The sequence below is a fragment of the Argiope bruennichi genome, chromosome 11, assembly GCF_947563725.1.
Source record: "Argiope bruennichi chromosome 11, qqArgBrue1.1, whole genome shotgun sequence".
In the NCBI taxonomy this organism is placed as follows: Eukaryota; Metazoa; Arthropoda; class Arachnida; order Araneae; family Araneidae; genus Argiope; species Argiope bruennichi.
In genome coordinates, this window is record NC_079161.1 from 69,214,172 (window position 1) to 69,234,816 (window position 20,645).

The window sequence follows — 20,645 nt, forward strand, 5'->3', positions numbered from 1 at the left end:
CAATTTTATCTCAGGTTCTGGATGGAGACGGCGTTTTCGACAAAAGTGTATACATGATGTTTTTTCCGTAGAAAATGCAAATCCATTAAAAGTTGACCATTCCTGAATTCTGTTCACAGCTAATTGCAGTTGTCGTTCTATAAAATTAATATTATTTCCTGTACAAGATATGTACAGGTCATCAACATAAAGAAAGCCTTTCACAGAGTGGAAGTTGTTGTAGAATGCCGTTTATTCTTGGGGCGAAAAGTGTTACACTAAGAACACTCCCCTGGGGTACGCCCTCTTCTTGAACAAAATAATCTGACAATTGATCACAGATTTTTACTCTAAATTTTCTTAGTTTTAAGAAATTTTCGATAAATATTGGTAAATTTCCTCGCAGATTGCAGTCATAAAGATCACGAAGGATACCAAAACGCCAGGCACGATCGTATGCCTTCTCTATGTCAAAAAAGATTGCTACTGTATGCTGTCTGCGAATAAATGCGTTTCTGATTTCTGTTTCTAATGCGAGGAGGTTATCTAATGTCGAGCGTCCCTGTCTGAACCCGCTTTGAAAGGGACTTAAAATCTTATTTGTTTCCAAAAAATACATGAGACGTCTATTTACCATCTTCTCAAGAATTTTGCATAAGCAGCTGGTAAGAGCGATTGGTCGGTAATTACGTGGATTTGACGGTTCTTTTCCAGTTTTTAGAATAGGTATAACAATAGCCTCCTGCCAAGATGATGGGAAAGAGTGTTCACGCCAAATTCTATTGTAGAGAAATAGCAAGTTACGTAAGGAGGTATTAGATAGGTGCTGTATCATAAGATAACTTATATTATCTGGACCGGGAGACGATTTATGAATTTCCGAAAGACAACGCTTTAGTTCAAAGAAACTGAAATCTGTGTTGTAGGGAGTACATGAAGATGATTGAAAATTAAGTTTTTGATTTTCAACTGTAGTTTTATGGTATGAAAATGTAGTCGAATAATTTTTACTGTTTGAAATTTGAGCTAATTCGGACGCAATGCAGTTTGCGATGTCTTTTAAAGATGTAACTGGAACACCATTATTATAAAGAATTCGTATACTTTTAGATTTGAAAATGCCACATGTTTTTTTTACTCTTTCCCATAATTTTTTGCTTGATATTGTAGAGTTAATGCTATTGACATACCGTTCCCAAGATTCTCGCTTGCTACGTCTTTGTATTCGACGCGAGTTAGCTTTGGCTCGCTTATATTCTATTAAGTTTGCAGTTGTTGGGTTTCGGCGAAATCGACACCAGGCCTTCCTTTGTTTTTTGCGTGCTTCGTGACAATCTGAATTCCACCAGACCTTCCTTTGTTTTTTAAAAGTGTTAGAGCATTTACTTATCGAGAGATCAGCTGCGGCAATTAAGATTTCAGTGACAGTATTAACAGCGGTATCAATATTGGTTTTAGAGACCATTTCTTCATTTATGACAGCGAGAGAATTAAATTTATTCCAGTTGGCTGAGTTAAAGTTATAGTTTGATGTTCGATGAATAGAAAAACTTTGTCTTCTTATATCTGATATAATTAAAGGGAAGTGATCGCTATTATGCAGATCTTGATCAATACTTAGAGTAAAATAAGGCACAAGGTACGGAGAACATATTGCGAGATCAATGGAGTGAAAAGTTTTGGTTGGTTCGTGAAAGTACGTATATTCATCTTTGTTAAGAATACAAAGATTGTTATCATTTAAGAACTTCTCTATCTGCAGACCACGAGCGTTAATATCTGTATTACCCCAGAGGGGGCTGTGGCCATTCATATCTCCAAGAATTATAAAAGGTTCAGGAAGCTGGGATATGAGATTATTAAGGTCAGTTTGATCAACGAATGTATTTGGTGGTAGATATAGACTGCAAACTGTGATTAATGAGTGAGTGTGAATCTGAGTAGCTACTGCTTGCAATGAAGTACTTAAAGTTAATGGGGAGGACGGGAACGAGTTCGAGATTAGCAAAGCTACTCCTCCTGAAATTCTATTACCCGAACCAGTTTTCTGTATGAGATTATAATGTTTCAATGAAATTGTTTCTCCCGGCTTTAGATAAGTTTCTTGGAGGGCAATGACGGAAGGTTGGCGAGAGTTAATGATGTCTTTTAAATCTGAAATTTTATTTTTAATACCACGACAATTCCAAGAAACAAAGCTTGCCATGCTGAAAAGCAAAAAGGAAAAGAACAGCAAGCTCAGGGACTTTTTGGAGAAGATGGAAGAATATCTGTCTCGCTAGCTGTAGACAGAATATCATCATCCGATGGATGAATATTAAGCGGTGGGTCAATATTTGGTGAGTGTTTTGTTGCCTTTCTCGTTTTCTTCAAAAAATCATCTTTAGATACAGTTCGATTTTGTAAATCTTTATTTTTCTTTAATGCAGCAAGACGAGCTCTTTTGGCTGCCTTAGTTTCTTTTATAGGTTCTGGTATTTTGACATTGGAGTTATTCTTGTGATTTGGTATATTAAAGGTTAATTTTTGCTGAAGAGATTGGGGTTTATTTTTCTGAGAAGGTGATGTTACAGAAATTGTTTTCATAGAAGTTGACGGCTCTTTTTCTATTTGTAAAGGATTATCAGAAGACGTAGAAGCTGATGATATTGCTGGTTGCAATGATTTTTTCCCTGTATTATTTGAATTTGCTATGAAACCACAATGTGCGCATTGTTTTAAAACGGAGGAATAAGCAAGTCCTGGTTTAGGGGTGCGATCGGTGACTAGTTTCCTAGCTTCGGCAAATGAGATGTTTTTTCGAACTTTTGTTGTTTGTATTTCTTTCTCTAAAATCCATTGAGGGCAAGATTTTGAAAATGCTGGATGCTCTCCCTGACAATTTTTGCATTTAAAGTCATCAGAAATGCAGTCAGAGGAATCATGTCCGGGCATAGAGCATTTAGCACATATTGTTGGGCTCTTACAGGCATGCCGTGAATGACCAAATTTTTGACAATTGAAACATCGTATCGGGTTAGGAATGTAAGGTTTTATCGGACATCTCAAATAGCCTGCTTTAATGGATTTTGGTAACTCAGGAGTAGAAAAGGTGAGAATAACATGCTGTGTGGGAATTAATTTGCCATCACGTTTGATATTAATTCGTCGAGCTGCGCAAACCTTTTGGTCTGATAACTCATGTACAAGCTCAGATTCAGAATGCTTTTTAAGACCTGGTTGAGAAATTACTCCTCTTGAAAAGTTTAAATTTCTATGAACTGAGACGTTAATTTTTAGGTCACCTAATGTTGTTAGTTTACCAAGAGTTATTGCTTGAGATGGATTTGCTACTTCTATTAGTAAGTCACCAGATTTCAACTTTTTTATGTTTTTTACCTCTCCAATGTGTGATAGGATTAGTTTATTTACAAGAAATGGAGAAATTTCATGAAACGTTTCATTAGTTGACATTACAAAAAACTTAGTATCAGCGGAAACAGCGGTGAGATTTTGAAAGCCCATACAAAAAGGACAATAGATTCGGGTCCCAACGGCACCGCCCACCACGGAGCCCAACAAGGGATGGCAGCCACCGGCTCTAGACGTCTAGCCTCGGCACTTACCATAGTGCTAATCGGTACCTATACGCTGGGAGTTACCCCCGGGGACAGTGACCACCCTTAACGCCAAGCCCAAGGAGTAACCCCTTCGCTTGATCCCTAGCAAACTAACCACTTAGGTGGTTAGTAACCAGCCGATTGATGCACAGGGGACCACAGTACACCACCCGTCTTTCAAATGGGTCGCCACGCACGGCAAACACGTGGGGTTTTGACTGTCCATGAGAAGCTAGAAGCAAACAGAGCGGCGACAGCTTCTCATGGAGAGCTCCCTCGACGGCAGGCGAGGGAAAGAAAAAATACAGCAAAAAGCAGAAGGCGTAGAGGAGAGCGAACTGAAAGGGAGTAAAGATCCCTGGGTACCTCGGGATTGGGACACCCGTACTCACCTAAAGAAGGTGAGCCCCTGAGGGGAAAATTGAGACCAGATGGTGGCGTCTAAGAAAGGCTGTACGAATGGCATTTTCTAATAAAATCAGATTATCTGTTGTACAGCGGCCTTTACGGAAACCGCTCTGAAATGGCGAAATACATCCTTTTTTTCAAAATATAGGTTAAACGCGCATTTACAATCTTTTCAAGGAGTTTGCACATGCAGCTGGTCAATGCAATTGGACGGTAATTGAGAGGATCTAAAGGATCTTTATTAGGCTTCAGTATTGGAATGACGGTGGCATATTTCCATTTTGATGGAAAAAATTGCTCTTTCCATATTCTATTAAACATGTATAGATTATCAAGAGAGTCATCTGATAGATGCGAGATCATAGAATAAGTGATGCCATCAGGACCTGGAGAAATTTGCTTAGTTGTGGACAATGATTCACGTAATTCTTCTATGGTCAGATCGACGTTATATGTGAGAATCTTTTTTGTGCGAAATCGAAGGGGAATTTTTTCTGTTGTGTGCTTATATGACAGAAATGGTTCCGTATAGTTTTGTGCTGCGCATACAGATGCAAATGTTGCTGCTAAAATATTAGTCATTTCCTGTAAGTCACAAATTTCCTGATCCTTCACTTTTAAATATGATACAGGATATTCGGAATAAATTCCACACGCCTTTTTTACTAGATTCCACATTTCTGTCACTGATACAGAAGAATTAATATTGGATGCAAGTTTAATCCAGGAGTTCCGTTGGACTTGGCGCCGAGTACGTCTAGCTCTGGCTTTAGCTTTCTGAAATAAAATAAAATTTTTCGTTGATGGCCGTCTTCGGAACTTATTCCATGCAATTTGTTGATTCCTGCGCGTTTTCTGTGCATTGTCTATTCCACCAAGGTTTCCGAAATTTAGGAAAAGCAGTGCCAGATTTCGGAATTGTTTCATCTGCTGCTCTGAGTATTGAAGAAGTCACATTATCGACAACAACATCCAGGTCTGGATGTTCCACCATATCCTTTGATATTTTGGCTCTGCTAGTGAAACTCGTCCAATCAGCTTTATCAAAAATATAACGTTTAGGTCGTTTCAGTACTATGACAGGTATATTAACTTGAGTGAGGAAAATTGGGAAATGATCACTTTCACATAAGTCATTCCCCACTCGAAAAGTGAAAAACGGAGCAATAGAGGCTGAACAGAGAGCAAGATCTAAACAATGGAAAGTTTTACAACCCAAATGAAAGTGGGTATGGTCAGCATTATTCAAAAGACAAAGAGAGTGATCAGAAATAAATTCCTCAACTTGTCTTCCACGAGGATTCATGCTTTTACTACCCCAAACAGGACTATGAGCGTTAAAATCACCTATTATTATGAACGGTGCTGGCAATATAGAAACTAATCTATCAAGTTCACGCTTATCAATGGCAGAATTAGGAGGCAAGTAAAGAAAAACTGTAATTAAGCGCAGAATCGCAGTACGAATCGCAACCGCTTGCAGTTGTGTGTGAAGTGGGATTACAGATGTGGGGTGGTCATGAGAGACGAGGAGAGCAACACCTCCCGATGCTCTATCACAGTTACCATCTCTTCGAATGAAACTATAACGTTTAATTTTAGCTGGGTCGCTTGATTTTAAGTATGTCTCTTGAAATGCCATACAGACAGGGTGAAAGTTGTTAATAAAGTCCTTGATTTGGTGCAATTTATTGCGAAAGCCACGACAGTTCCATGAAATAAATGTGGCCATAAAGTCAGCGTTTACGTTGAAATTTTTTCTTAACTTTGCCTCCAGTAACATCATCGAGCTGCGAAGAAGGTTCTATATCCATTTCAGATAAGTCTGAAGAGGATGGGTTAATAGATAAAAGTTCTTCAGACGGAAGTAGATTGCTAATACCAGAAGATTTTAATTTTTTCTGCAGTTCTTTCGTCGGTTTATTATTACTGCATGTTTCAGGGTCTGTATGTAGAGCAACAGCTGCAACAGGTGAAGTACAACTGGAACTAGTATGTACAGGGGTTGCAAGTTTAGATGCATAATAGTCAGTTTTAGTTGGAAGTTTTTTCGTCTGTGTTACATTGGCTTTTAAAGGTTGTAATTTTTTGAGGGGAGGGCAAACAATTTTCGTCAATAATTCTTCGGTTTGAGTTGAACCCACATTAGTGTTTGCTGGTTTTGATTTCAAAAGAGAGGAATACGATACACCGGACTTAGGCATTCTATCATTGACTATTTGGCGGGCTTCTTTAAAGGTTACGTTGTTTTTTTATTTTAATGGCTAGGATTTCTTTCTCCATTTGCCATTTAGGGCAAAATTTAGAAGATGCTGCATGAGCGCATGCACAGTTAGGGCATTTCAATATTTCTGAATCGCATGTGTTAGTTTCATGATCCAATGAAGAACATTTACCACACACCATTTTACCACGACATGATTGCCGGGAGTGACCATACCTCCGACACTGGTAACATCTCAGAGGATTGGGTATTATGGACGAATGTTACACCGCAAATATCCAGCACGTATGAATTTTGGTACAACAGGCGTTTCAAATGTAAGAACAACATGCTTTGTGGGAATTAATCGTCCGGCACGTCGAACATGAATGCGACGAGCGGCTGTTGTTGTTGGGTTTAATGGCGCAAAAGCCAATTTTGGCCATACTGCGCCAAGCATATGGTTCAATTTCATCCCATATAGTATGTGATTAAAATTTAAAAAACGGACATTTTTTTTAAGGTCGCAATGAATGCATGAAATTTAAATGTAACAATAATTACTAATTTACAATAAAATTAATTTTTTATAGTTGAGAAAAAAGGAAACGTTTTAAAAGCTCAGTAGTATACAGAGGAATATGGCAATAATTGTCAGATACAAGTAAAAAAATTGATAGATTTTAAAAATTTAAAAATATTTGGATGGTATATTTCACCCACCAGGTCTTGCATGTTAACATTTGACGAGTGGAAGAAGTAACGACGATGAACTTCAAAATTAGGACAGACAATCAAAACATGTTGAATGCTTATCTCAATATGACATTTGGAGCATATTGGTGCCCTTTCACCAAAAAGGAGATGGCGGTGAGTATATCGAGTGTGCCCTATACGGAGGCGAGTCATTTTGACATCATCCTCACGTTGTCGTAGAGTAGGCCATAAACCAACTGTGGGCTTGATGATTTGATTTGATTTGATTTGAGGTTTTATGGCACAAGAACCAATATGTAGGTTATACTGCGCCAAACAAGATTATTTCTAATTCAAAGTTTAATAAAAACAGTTTTTATAAAAGTGATATAAAGAACATTGGTAAAATGATGATAAATTACAAAAAGTCAAAAACGAAGCCAAAATGGTAAGATCAAATTAAGGAATAAAAACCTGTAGATTTTAAAAAGACAAAAAGCTTCTCATGTGGATCTCTACCAAGCAACAAGGGCAAAGTCACCGCTGTTGTTTTGAAGTAAAATAAGCGCTGAGCATTAAAATAAGGGCATTCAACAAGGATATGATAAACTGTTATTCCACAGTCACAATGTGGGCATGTCGGCAATTGATCATTTAATAACAGATGTCTATGTGTGAATCTAGTGTGACCGATTCTCAGACGAGTTAAAACTGTGTCATGTTTTCGATAATTCAAAGAAGGCCAGTTTTCTATGGTAGGCTTGCAGTGGGCTTGATGAAATGCAACTTATTGTGGATCTGCAGGTCCCATGCCATCTGCCATTTAGAAAAGATATGTCGTACAAGGGACCGCTTAGCATCACAATATGGAAGAGATTGTGTTAGAAATAGTGTTGCAGATTTAGCTGCAAAATCTGCCCTTTCATTACCTGAAATACCTGCATGCCCTGGGATCCAACAAAAAGGTATTTTGAAACCCTTGTTTTCTAGGAATCTTAGTGTGCACAAAATTTGTAAGGCAACTGGATGCGTCTGATATTGATAATGGGAGAGTGACTCCAAAGCACTCAGACTGTCAGTATAAATTATAAAATTACGCTCAGAAAGTGGCAAGATTTCCCGAAGAGCACAGAAAATTGCCACCAACTCAGCCGTGAAAACGGAACAAGAGTTGTGTAGGCGATAGCTTAGAGTATCAGATGGAATTATGATGCCGCAACCGACATACCCATCTGATCGGGAACCATCTGTAAAGATTGGTGTGAAAGAAGAATACTAACAGCGATGATAAAGAAAAAACTGCTGATAAACAACAGAAGAAGTGGAGGACTTATCAAAACCTGCAAATGGATTCAGAAATGAAAAGTATGGGACATCCCAAGGCGGAAAGCAAAAAGAATCAACAGTCGTGATAGTGACATTTGAAAGGTCCGAATCACGCATGAGCAATTTTGCTCTCTCATTGAATGGAAGAACATGTGAGGGGCGGGCATCATATAGTCTGCGAAGACCAATGGGAAGATTCATATGACAAATAGGGTGATTAGAGACAGATCTTGTGCGGTAATAGTATAAAATAGATAACTTTAAACGCCTTAAAGAGAGAGAGGGTTGATGGCAAATAACATACAGGCTCTCTACTGGAGAAGTGCGAAATGCTCCTGAACAGATTCTTAGAGCAGTGTGGTGTACGGTATCCAATTGCCGCAAAGCCGTAGAGCGTGCAGACCCATACACCATGCAGGCATAATCAATGCGAGAAAGTACGACTGCTTGATAAATTCGTAGTAGGGAGGTTCGATCGGCACCCCAAGATGTTTTAGACAGAACTATTAGAATATTTAATGATTTCTCACACTTCTGTCGTAGGCTTAAGATGTGAGGAAGGAAAGTGAGCTTTCGGTCAAAAATCACTCCCAAAAACCGAATTTCATTCACCACTGGAATTGAAATATTCCGAATATGAATATTCGGATCAAGGTGTACATTTCTTTTCCTGCAAAAATGGACGCATTGGCTCTTCTCCGGAGAGATAGTGTGCCCGTTCTTGTCGCACCAATCTACCACTTTATTAACGGCATTTTGCAATTACCGTTCTATTAAATTCATATTGCTGCCTTGGCATGAGATCTGCAAGTCATCAACATAAAGTGATCCATGAACAGATGAAGGTAAAAGAGTTAAAATTTGATTAAGATGAACAATAAAAAGAGTGACACTGAGGACACTTCCCTGAGGAACTCCCTCAGCTTGGATAAAATTAGATGAATAAGTTTTGCCAACGCGAACTCTGAAAGTCCGATGAAATAAAAAGTTTTGTAAAAATACGGGGAGGTTTCCCCTAAAACCCAAGTTAAAAATTGTAGAAAGTATGCCAAAGCGCCAAGCACGGTCGTACGCCTTCTCAATATCAAAGAATATGGAGATAAGGTGGTTCCTCCTAACAAATGCGTTGCGTATCTGGGTTTCCAGTAGAATTAGGTTGTCAAATTAGACCGACCTCTACGGAAACCACTCTGCAACGAGGATATGCATCCGTTTTTCTCCAATTCGAATATCAGACGGGCATTGACCATGCGCTCAGAGGTCTTACAAAGGTAACTCGTCAGAGCAATAGGTCGGTAGTTCAAAGGATTTGATGGTTCCTTACCAGGTTTTAAGATTGGGATCACAATAGCCTCGCACCATTGTGAAGGGTACTTCTGTTCAATCCATATTCTGTTAAATAATATTAACAGATTCGTAAAGGAAGTTGCATTCAAATGGCGGAGCATATTATATGTTATCCCATCTGGGCCAGGACTTGTATCATTGGCTTTAGATAAAGCCGTTTCCAGTTCAAACATCCTAAATTCGCAGTTATATGGAAAAGGGCGTCGGTCATTAAAGCGCAGACGCAACCGTTCCGCGCGATTCTTAATAGCCATAAACGTAGGACTGTAAGAATCAATAGCAGACACTTGTGAGAATGCTTGACCAAGAATATTGGCAACATCTAATGGGGTTGAGTGCACCATATTTCCTGTATTTAAAACAGGAATGGAGGTTTCACTATATATTCCATTAGCGGCCTTTACTTTTTTCCACATATGTTTACTGGAAGTGTAGGATGTAATGGAGGATACGAATTTTATCCAAGAATCTCTCTGACTTTGACGACGAATGCGACGAGCAAGAGCTTTGGCACGCTTAAATGCAATCAGATTTTCTGTTGTCGGATACCTTCGAAAAATACTCCAACGTTTTTTTTTTTTTGGTTTTTATGACTGTCGCGACAAGCTTCATTCCACCACGGTCTATGAAATTTCCTTAGACGTGGGGAAGTCTTCGGAATAGTAGCATTCGAGGAGCTTATTATGCAGTTAATGACATTTTGTACTGCTTCCTTGATGTCGTAAGTACTGACCATGTTTTCGGTGATATCTGCCAATTGCTTGAAATTATCCCAGTCTGCCCGCTGGAATAGAAACCGCGGAGGACAGGGAGTCGCACCGCCGCTGTGGGCATGGGAGACAATAATAGGAAAATGATCACTATTATGTAGATCTTTGCTGACTGTAAAGGTCAACGATGGCAAGAGTTCAGGAGAGCACATGGCTAGATCAAGGCTATGAAAGCTACGTGTGGGTTCATGAATGGATGGATGGATGTGATAATTCTCTGGCGCAAGATCCTTTTCTAGGATATGCTGCACCGAAAACACAGTTCATTTGTCGAGTTTCTATTTAGTTCCTTAAGATCCAATGTAAAAAACTGGTAAAACAGTAGGTAAAAGTACTATAATAGTAAATTTAAATTTCATTAAAAATTCCAATTTTCTTTAAGAACGGAAATAAATTTTTATGGGGTCTTTCTCCTATAAGGAAAGACAAGTTAAAATCAGAGGAGTTAAAAAAGTTAATGCGCTCTCTAATAAAATCCGAACATTCAATTAAAATATGACGTGTAGTCAGTGGAACATTGCACGAACCACACACAGGTGGAGATTCACCGAATAGTAAATGTCTGTGTGTGATACGTGAATGGCCAATACGCAATCTAGTTAAAATTACATAAAATTTTCTGTTGAAAGTTAAAGTCCATGTCGTAATATACGGTTTCACTTCGTAGAGTTTGTTATTTACTTCTTGATTCCAGTCATTTTGCCAAGTCTTTAGCATCCACTTACGTATTGTGCTCTTTATATCAGTGTAATGAAGAGGTTGAGGGCGATATGTAGTAGCAAATTTAGCTGCAGTATCTGCCTGTTCATTACCCGTCATGCCGACATGCGCTGGTATCCATGAAAATAAAATTGTAAAACCTCTCCTATGCAGATGGGATTGCAAACGCTTGATTTCCCATGTAAGACTATGAGAATTCCTACCACCATTCAAGGATTCCAAAGCACTCAAAGAGTCAGAGTAAATAATGGCTTTTACTGGACTTTTTTCAGAAAGATATTTTAGTGATATATACAATGCTGTCAATTCAGAGGTAAAAACAGAGGTGAAATCGTGAAGTTTATAACTTATAATGTCGTTCTCACAAACAAAAGCGCAACCAGTATTTGCATCAGATTTAGAGCCATCTGTATAAATGGGTAGATAATCATGAAATAATTGTCTGTGGGAAAAGAAAATAGATTTGAAAATAGAGCTACATATCTCTGCTTTGTATAGATTCTTAAAAGGATTCAGATAGGTGATGTTATTGCAGATCCAAGGGGGGTTTACAAATGAATCACTATTGCTGACATCAAGAGTCTGAAATTCATCTGGAAGTAATTGGCGAATTCGTAGTCCCAAAGGAGGTATACATGAAGACCGGTTATTGAATAGCCTGTCTGTGCTGTGATCCAAAAATATTTTCCTCAAAGGGTTATTTTCGGTTGATAAAACTCGAAAGTAATAACAAAAGGATAGCATGTGTGTTCTGCGAGTCAAAGATGGCTCAAAATTTTCCACATACAAACTCATTACTGGAGAGGTGCGGAAAGAGCCTGAGCATAGTCTTAAAGCCTGATGGTGAATATAATTAAGCCGTGAAAGGTATGAAAGTCGCGTGAATCCGTAAACGATGCACCCATAATCCAGTTTTGAACGTATGACGCTTCTATATACACGCAGTAAGCAAGTGCGATCAGCGCCCCAAGCAGTGTTTGAGAGAACTCTTAAAATATTTAGAGACTTGAGACATGTCTTCCTCAAATATGTGATATGGGGAAGGAAAGTCAATTTTTTGTCAAAAATTACCCCAAGAAATTTGCATTCATTCTGCATAATTAAAGGTGTGTCTTGAATAAATAATTCCGGATCTGGATGTAACAATCTTCTACAGAAATGAACACCAAAGGTTTTTTGAGCAGAAAAAGTGAAACCGTTTTTATTTGTCCAAGCTATCATATTATTGATTGCTGTTTGCAGCTGTCTTTCAATAAATCTCATATCTCTACCAGAACAAGATATCTGAAGATCGTCCACATAAAGTGATCTTTGTATGCAGGAAGGTAAAACTGATAAAATATTATTAATTTTTAAAATAAATAGGGTTACACTTAAAACTGAGCCCTGAGGAACGCCCTCTTCTTGGCAATAAACATCAGAATAAGTATTTCCCAGTCTAACTCTAAAATAACGGTGTTGTAAAAAGTTTTGTATAAACATAGGCAAATGTCCACGAAAATTCAGCTCAAATAGGTCTTTCAAAATCCCATATCGCCATGCTCTATCATAAGCCTTCTCGATGTCGAAAAAAATTGAGACCAGATGGTGGCGTCTGAGAAAGGCTGTACGAATGGCACTTTCTAATAAAATCAGATTATCTGATGTACCGCGGCCTTTACGGAAACCGCTCTGAAATGGCGAAATACATCCTTTTTTTTCCAAAATATAGGTTAAATATAGGCGCATTTACAATCTTTTCAAGAAGTTTGCACATGCAGCTGGTCAATGCAATTGGACGGTAATTGAGAGGATCTAAAGGATCTTTATTAGGCTTCAATATGGGAATGACGGTGGCATATTTCCATTTTGATGGAAAATAATGCTCTTTCCATATTCTATTAAACATGTATAGAATATTATCAAGAGAGTCATCTGACAGATGCGAGATCATAGAATAAGTGATGCCATCAGGACCTGGTGAAGTTTGCTTAGTTGTGGACAATGATTCACGTAATTCTTCTATGGTCCGATCGACGTTATATTTGAGAATCTTTTTTGTGCGAAATCGAAGGGGAATTTTTTCTGTTGTGTCCTTATATGACAGAAATGGTTCTGTATAGTTTTGTGCTGCGCATACAGATGCAAATGTTTCTGCTAAAATATTAGTCATTTCCTGTAAGTCACAAATTTCCCGATCCTTCACTTTTAAATACGATACAGGATATTCAGAATAAATTCCACACGCCTTTTTTACTAGATTCCACATTTCTGTCACTGATACAGAAGAATTAATATTGGATGTAAGTTTAATCCAGGAATTCCGTTGGGCTTGGCGCCGAGTACGTCTAGCTATAGCTTTAGCTTTTTGAAATAAAATAAAATTTTCCGTAGATGGCCGTCTTCGGAACTTATTCCATGCAATTTGTTGATTCCTGCGCGTTTCTGTGCACTGACTATTCCACCAAGGTTTCCGAAATTTAGGGAAAGCAGTGCCAGATTTCGGAATTGTTTCATCTGCTGCTCTGAGTATTGAAGAGGTCACATTATTGACAACAACATCAAGGTCTGGATGTTCCACCATATCCCTTGATATTTTGGCCCTGCTAGTGAAACCCGTCCAATCAGCTTTATCAAAAATATAACGTTTAGGTCGTTGCGGTACCATGACAGGTATATTAACTTGAGTGAGGAAAATTGGGAAATGATCACTTTCACATAAGTCATTCCCCACTCGAAAAGTAAAAAACGGGGCAATAGGGGCTGAACAGAGAGCAAGATCTAAACAATGGAAAGTTTTACTACCCAAATGAAAGTGGGTATAGTCACCATTATTCAAAAGAAAAAGAGAGTGATCAGAAATAAATTCCTCAATTTGTCTTCCACGAGGATTCGTGCTATTACTACCCCAAACAGGACTATGAGCGTTAAAATCACCTATTATTATGAACGGTGCTGGCAATTCAGAAACTAATCTATCAAGTTCATGTTTATCAATGGCGGAATTAGGAGGCAAGTAAAGAGAACAAACTGTAATTAAGCGCGGAATCGCAGTACGAATCGCAACCGCTTGCAGTTGTGTGTGAAGTGGGATTATAGATGTCGGGTGGTCATGCGAGACGAGGAGAGCAACACCTCCCGATGCTCTATCCGAGTTACCATCTCTTCGAATCAAACTATAACGTTTAATTTTTGCTGGGTCGCTTGATTTTAAGTATGTCTCTTGAAATGCCATGCAGACAGGGTGAAAATAGTTATTAAAGTCCTTGATTTGGTGCAATTTATTGCGAAAGCCACGACAGTTCCATGAAATAAGTGTGGCCATAAAATCAGCGTTTACGTTGAAATTTTTTCTTAACTTTGCCTCCAGTAACATCATCGAGCTGCGTAGAAGGTTCTATATCCATTTCAGAGAGGTCTGAAGAGGATGGATTAATAGATAAAAGTTCATCAGGCGGAAGTTGATTGGTAATACCAGAAGATTTTAATTTTTTCTGCAGTTCTTTCGTCGGTTTATTATTACTGCATGTTTCAGGGTCTGTATGTAGAGCAACAGCTGCAACAGGTGAAGTACAACTGGAACTAGTATGTACAGGGGTTGCAAGTTTAGATGCATAATAGTCAGTTTTAGTTGGAAGTTTTTTCGGTTGTATTACATTGGCTTTTAAAGGTTGTAATTTTTTGAGAGGAGGGCAAACAATTTTCGTTAATAATTCTTCGGTTTGAGTTGAACCGACATTAGTGTTTTCTGGTTTTGATTTCAAAAGAGAGGAATACGATACACCAGACTTAGGCATTCTATCATTGACTATTTGGCGGGCTTCTTTAAAGGTTATGTTGTTTTTTATTTTAATGGCTAGGATTTCTTTTTCCATTTAGGGCAAAATTTAGAAGATGCTGCATGCGCGCATGCACAGTTAGGGCATTTCAATATTTCTGAATCGCATGTGTTAGTTTCATGATCCAATGAAGAACATTTACCACATACCATTTTACCACGACATGATTGCCGGGAGTGACCATACCTCTGACACTGGTAACATCTCAGAGGATTGGGTATGTATGGACGAATGTTACACCGCAAATATCCAGCACGTATGAATTTTGGTAGAACAGGCGTTTCAAATGTAAGAACAACATGCTTTGTGGGAATTAAACGTCCGTCACGTCGAACATGAATGCGACGAGCGGCGCAGACCCCCTGGGATCGTAATTCTTCTACTAATTCTGTGTCAGAGTGTTGCACAAGAGATTGTTCCGAGACAACCGCCCGTGAGAAATTCAATGTCTTGTGAAGAGATATTTTTATTGGCCATGAACCTAAGGTAGTAAGTTTACTCAGAGTATCTGCTTGCTTTTTTGATTTCGTTTGAATAAGGAGATCGCCAGAACGCATTTTTTTAATATCTGATACTTCACCAATGGTAGATAGAATCAATTTATGTACAAGGAATGGAGAAAGCGCATGAAAAGTTTCATCAGTATGCATAATAAAATAACGAGAATTTGATGTTGCTTCGGTGACGTTTGAGAAAAAACCCATACAAAGAGGGATTCAAATTCGGGAACCGACGGCACCGCCCACCACGGAGCCCAACTAGGGAGGGCAATTGCTGGCTCTGGGCATTCCCAGCCTCAGTATCCACCCTGACGCTAGCCGGAACCTATACGCTAAGGGCCACTTCCAGGAACGTCTACCACCCTTAACGCAGAGCCCCAGAAGGTGACCCCTTCGCTTGATCCCCTTGAGCAGACCAGCCAAATGGCTGGGATACCAGCCGATTGATACACCGGGGACCGAAATGTACCACCCGTCTAATGGGTCGCCACGCACGGCATACACGTGGGGTTTTTGGCTGTCCATGAGAAGCAAGAAGCAAACAGAGCGGCGACAGCTTCTCATGGCGAGCTCCCTCGCTTGCCGTCGAGGGAAAGAAAAAACAAAGCAGAAAGCAGAAGGCGCAGAGGAGAGTAAACCTAAAGGGAGTAAAGATCCCTGGGTACCTCGGGATTGGGACACCCGTACTCACCTATAGTAGGTGAGCCCCTGAGGGGGTGGGTTCATGAAAGTACGTCTTCTCATCATTATTGAGCAGACAGATAGTTATTTGTTATAAACTGTTCGATCTGCCGCCCTCGAGAGTTTGTACTATCTGAACCCCACAAAGTGCTATGTCCATTGAAATCGCCACATAAAATAAAAGGCTTAGGAAGATGGTCTACTAACTGGTCAAGATCTTGCTGACGTATGACATCGTGAGGCGGTAGATAAATACAACAGACTGGGACCAAAATTCGTGTCTGAACTTGAACAACCACAGCCTGTAGAGAAGTTTGTAAAGTGAGAGGTGTGCTCGGATACATATTAGAGGTGAAGATACACACCCCTCCCGAACTATGAGATTCAGTGTCTGCATCGTTCCGAGCACAATTATAACCGCGTAATTTAATTGGAATATTGGACTTCAAGAAGGTCTCTTGAAGACCAAAACAAACAGGATGAAACGTGTTCATAATGGTCTTAATGTCAAAAAGTTTGGACCGAAGGCCGCGACAATTCCAGGAAATGAAGATACCCATTAAGAATTCGAGATTGCAGGCAAGTTAATAGGCGCATGTGGTAGAGTTGCGGAAACCTCACAACTCATGTGCAAATCCTCATCCTCATCTGATGGATGGAGAGAAAGGCGATCTGGACTTTTGGGCATGCCACCAAAATATGGACGACAAGTCCTTGTGGACTATACCCTGCGTCGCAAGTCCTAAAGCGACGGAATTTTTAGATGCCGACTTTTTCAATTTTAAAGGCAGTTCCTGTTTCGAAATACCGCGTTTTGCTAACTTTAACGTCAGCGAGTTTTGCAATTTTTTCTTCGATTTCTTTTGTGGTTTCTTGGGTCTGTCAAGTGTACTATTGCTAGAATGTTCAGAATCAGAATTCCTAACATTTTCAGGTGGTTTTGAATCAGTGTGAAATTTTACACAATTATTACACGAACAGTTTGCGCAAAAGGTGTTCTGAACAACAGAAGCGTAACTTTTACCAGGAATAGGAGTTTGTGCTTGAACTCTACGCCTGGCTTCGGGATATGAAAGATCTTCTTTGATTTTTATTGTTATTACTTGTTTTTCAAGCTGCCAGCTAGGGCATGATCGAGAAAAGGAAGGGTGATCGCCTTTACAGTTCACACACTTTTCCTGTGTGGAACATTCCTGGCTATCATGCCCTTTTTCTGCACAGCGGGCACATGTTAAAGACCCGCGGCAATTAACTTTAGAATGGCCAAATCGCTGGCACTGAAAGCATCTAAGTGGGTTCGGAATGTACGGCCTTACTGGGCGTCGTATATAACCTGCGTAAACAAATTCTGGTAGTTTGGGCGTCTGAAACGTTAAGATGTGATGTTTTGTTTCAAGGAGTTGTCCATTACGCCGTATAGTGATGCGGCGGACATCTATAACTCCTTGCGGTTTCATTTCTGATTTTATTATATCTATGGGGACATTTAAGAGTTCCCCGCAGGTAATGACACCTTTAGAGGTATTCAACGACTGGTGAGGACTTACAATTATTGGTATATTTCCCAGTGCTTTTAATCTTTGAATCTGCTGGGCTTGCTTACGAGAATTCACCTCAACAAGCAAGTCACCAGAGCGCATTTTACGAATGGATTTACATCGCCAACTGTTGCCGTTATAGCCTTTTGCACAAGGAAGGAAGAGACAGTTTGAAAAGTTTCGTTATTTGCAGAAACTCGCTTTACAATGTAAAATGGATCAAAATGATAAGATATGTTGGAAGATATTGGAATGTTTCTATGCCCACTGAAGGGACCACGTTTGGAGGAGCCCATACGATATAGTAAGTGATTCGGGTCCGACGGCACCGCCCACCACGGAGCCCAACAAGGGAAGGCAATTAAAGGCTCTGGTTATTCCCAGCCTCGGCATCCACCCTAGTGCTAATCGGTACCTATACGCTGGGAGTTACCCCCGGGGACAGTGACCACTCTTAACGCCAAGCCCAAGGAGTAACCCCTTCGCTTGATCCCTAGCAACCTAGCCACTCAGGTGACTAGGTACCAGCCGATTGATGCACAGGGGACCACAGTGCACCGCCCGTCTTTCTAATGGGTCGCCACGCACGGCAAACACGTGGGGTTATGGCTGTCCATGAGAAGCGAGAAGCAAGAAGCAAACAGAGCGGCGACAGCTTCTCATGGAGAGCTCCCTCACTTGCCGTCGAGGGAAGGAAAATATATAGCAGATAGCAGCAGATTTAGGGGAGAATAAATATAAAGGGAGTGAAGATCCCTGGGTACCTCGGGATTGGAACGCCCGTACTCACCTATAGTAGGTGAGCCCCAGAGGGGGAGAGGCAGTTGTTGGAGTTGCATGATCATCGCAACTCATACCAAGCTCATATTCATCCTCGGACGGATGCAGTTTAATATCGGGGCTATTCACGTGTCACCAAAGATGGACTGTAAGTCCTTATAGAGAACATCTTGCGTCGCTAATCCCAATGCGACGGAATTTTTCGAAACAAAATTTTTTAGTTTCTTTCGCATATCTTTTTGCGTAAGGCCACGTTTTGTTTAATGTCAACGAAGTCTGCGATTTTGATTTTCTTCCAACAGTTTTTAGGGTTTCACTATTAGTCTGCAGAGAAAGGTCAGTATCGGAATCGGAAGTTTTTTCAGGATTTGTTGTTTTCCTGGCATACTTTATACAGTTTTCACAGGAGCAATTTTTACAGAAAATTTTCTTAACTGCTGAAACATAACTGACACCAGGGGTTGGGGTTTGTGCCTTAACCCTACGTCTGGCTTCGGGATAAGATAAATCCTCTTTGAATTTTACTGTTATAACCTGCTTTTCCACTGTCCAGCGCGGGCAATATAAGGGATGTTCGCCACCACAGTTTATGCACTCGTCTTCTGCGGTACAATGTTGGCTATCATTCCCTTTTTGTACACAGCAGGCACAAGTGAGAGACCCGCGGCAATCCATTTTAGAGTGGCCAAAGCATTGACACTGAAAGCATATTAGTGGATTAGTGATATATGGCCTCACTGGTAACTTAATATAGCCTGCATAAACGTACTCGGGTAATTTACGAGTTTTAAAAGTTAATACGTGATGTTTCGTCTCAAGTAGTTATCCGTCACGTCATATGGAAATTCGACGTACATGTGTAACACTTTGAGCTTTCATTTCGAAGACTATTAACTACGAGAAGATTTAGTATTTCGCCGCAGGTAAAGACGCCTTTAGAGCTATTCAGTGATTGGTGAGGGGTTACAGAAACTCTTATTGTTGCCAAGGAATTAAGTTTTTATATCTGTTGCGCTTGCTTTCGAGAAGAAAGCTCCACAAGCAAGTCACCAGATCTCATCTTTCGAATCGATGCAACTTTGCCGACTGTAGCATTTATAGCCTTTTATACAAGAAAAGGGGAGAGTGTTTCAAATGTTTCTTTATTTTCGGAAACTTTTTTTAAAACAAAATATGCATCAAAATGTTTGTTCTTGTTGAGGGAAATTGGTGCTTTACGATGCCCACTAAAGGGACCCTTTTTGGGAGAAGCCATGCGATATTAAGAAAGATTCGGTCCCGACGGCACCGCCCAAAACGGAGCCCAACAAGGGATGGCAATTACCGGCTCTGGTCTTTTCCACCTTTGGCATACACCTTAGTGCCAGCAGGATCCTATACGCTGGGAGTTACTCCCGGGGACAGTGACCACCCTTAAACCAAGCCCAAGGAGTCAACATTTAGCTTGATCCCAAGCAGACTAGCCAAATGGTTAGCATACCAGCCGATTGATACACAGGGGAGCACAGCGCACCACCCGTCTTTCTAATGGGTCGCCACGCACGGCCAACACGTGGGGTTTTGGCTGTCCACGAGAAGCGAGAAGCAAACAGAGCGGCGCCAACTTCTCATGGAGAGCTCTCTCGCTTGCCGTCGAGGGAAGGAAAGACACAGGAGAAAGCAGAAAGCGTAGAGGAGAGCGACCTGAAAGGGAGTACAGATCCCTGGGCACCTCGGGATTGGGACACCCATACTCACCTATAGTAGGTGAGCCCCTGAAGGGAACCATTAACATGCAGACAACAATCTGAAAAAAATCTAGAAATGTAGACTGAAGGACCTTTTCATACCTCTGCAAGACCTGACACGACAGGTCTATTATATAACAAACATTTTTTAATAGCATTGGAATATTTTTTCATAAAAATTGGGTCCAAATAAAATTTACCTGATAAAGAAACAAATAAATACAATTCAAGTTTTAAGGAAATAAAAGATAAAATAAATTTTGATTAGAAAAAAAATCGAATTAACGAAAATGAAACGACGCCAACTCCCTTACGTTCTCTCACTTCAACTGAACCACGCGGTTTAGAATCAGATGCTGATCCCAGCACTCCAGTTATTACTAAATTTATTCAAAACCCTCCTTTACGATTTACACAGGCTCTTAAGAAAAATAGGCAATCAATATATAAAGAGAGAACTAAAAATCGGAAAGTAATGTCTTTCGTTTATAAAGAAACGAAGCTTTCAAAACTTATTTCAAATGTTTCATTAACCCTTAGAGGGACACTGAAT

At 39.9% G+C, this 20,645-nt stretch overlaps 2 protein-coding genes across 2 annotated transcripts; both read right to left on the bottom strand.

Annotated features, from left to right (window-relative positions):
• Positions 1 to 14,356: 14,356 nt before the first annotated feature.
• Positions 14,357 to 15,423, bottom strand: LOC129956622 (uncharacterized). Its single transcript, XM_056068555.1, has 2 exons — positions 15,009 to 15,423; positions 14,357 to 14,850 (listed from the first exon to the last, which is right to left on the bottom strand). The coding sequence occupies exons 1-2, from the start codon at positions 15,421 to 15,423 to the stop codon at positions 14,357 to 14,359; spliced, it is 909 nt and encodes a 302-aa protein (XP_055924530.1).
• Positions 15,424 to 16,691: 1,268 nt separating this feature from the next.
• Positions 16,692 to 17,687, bottom strand: LOC129956623 (uncharacterized). Its single transcript, XM_056068556.1, has one exon. The coding sequence runs from the start codon at positions 17,685 to 17,687 to the stop codon at positions 16,692 to 16,694; it is 996 nt and encodes a 331-aa protein (XP_055924531.1).
• Between the last annotated feature and the right edge of the window lie 2,958 nt (positions 17,688 to 20,645).

Excerpts from the sequence above, each read along its gene's own strand:
- LOC129956622 (XM_056068555.1), bottom strand. The coding sequence starts at position 15,423 with ATGCGTTCTGGCGATCTCCTTATTCAAACGAAATCAAAAAAGCAAGCA. Across the intron at positions 14,851-15,008 it reads TCGTGGTAAAATGGTATGTG|AAGCCCGCCAAATAGTCAAT; the intron begins GTAAATGTTCTT and ends TAACCTTTAAAG.
- LOC129956623 (XM_056068556.1), bottom strand. The coding sequence starts at position 17,687 with ATGCGCTCTGGTGACTTGCTTGTTGAGGTGAATTCTCGTAAGCAAGCC.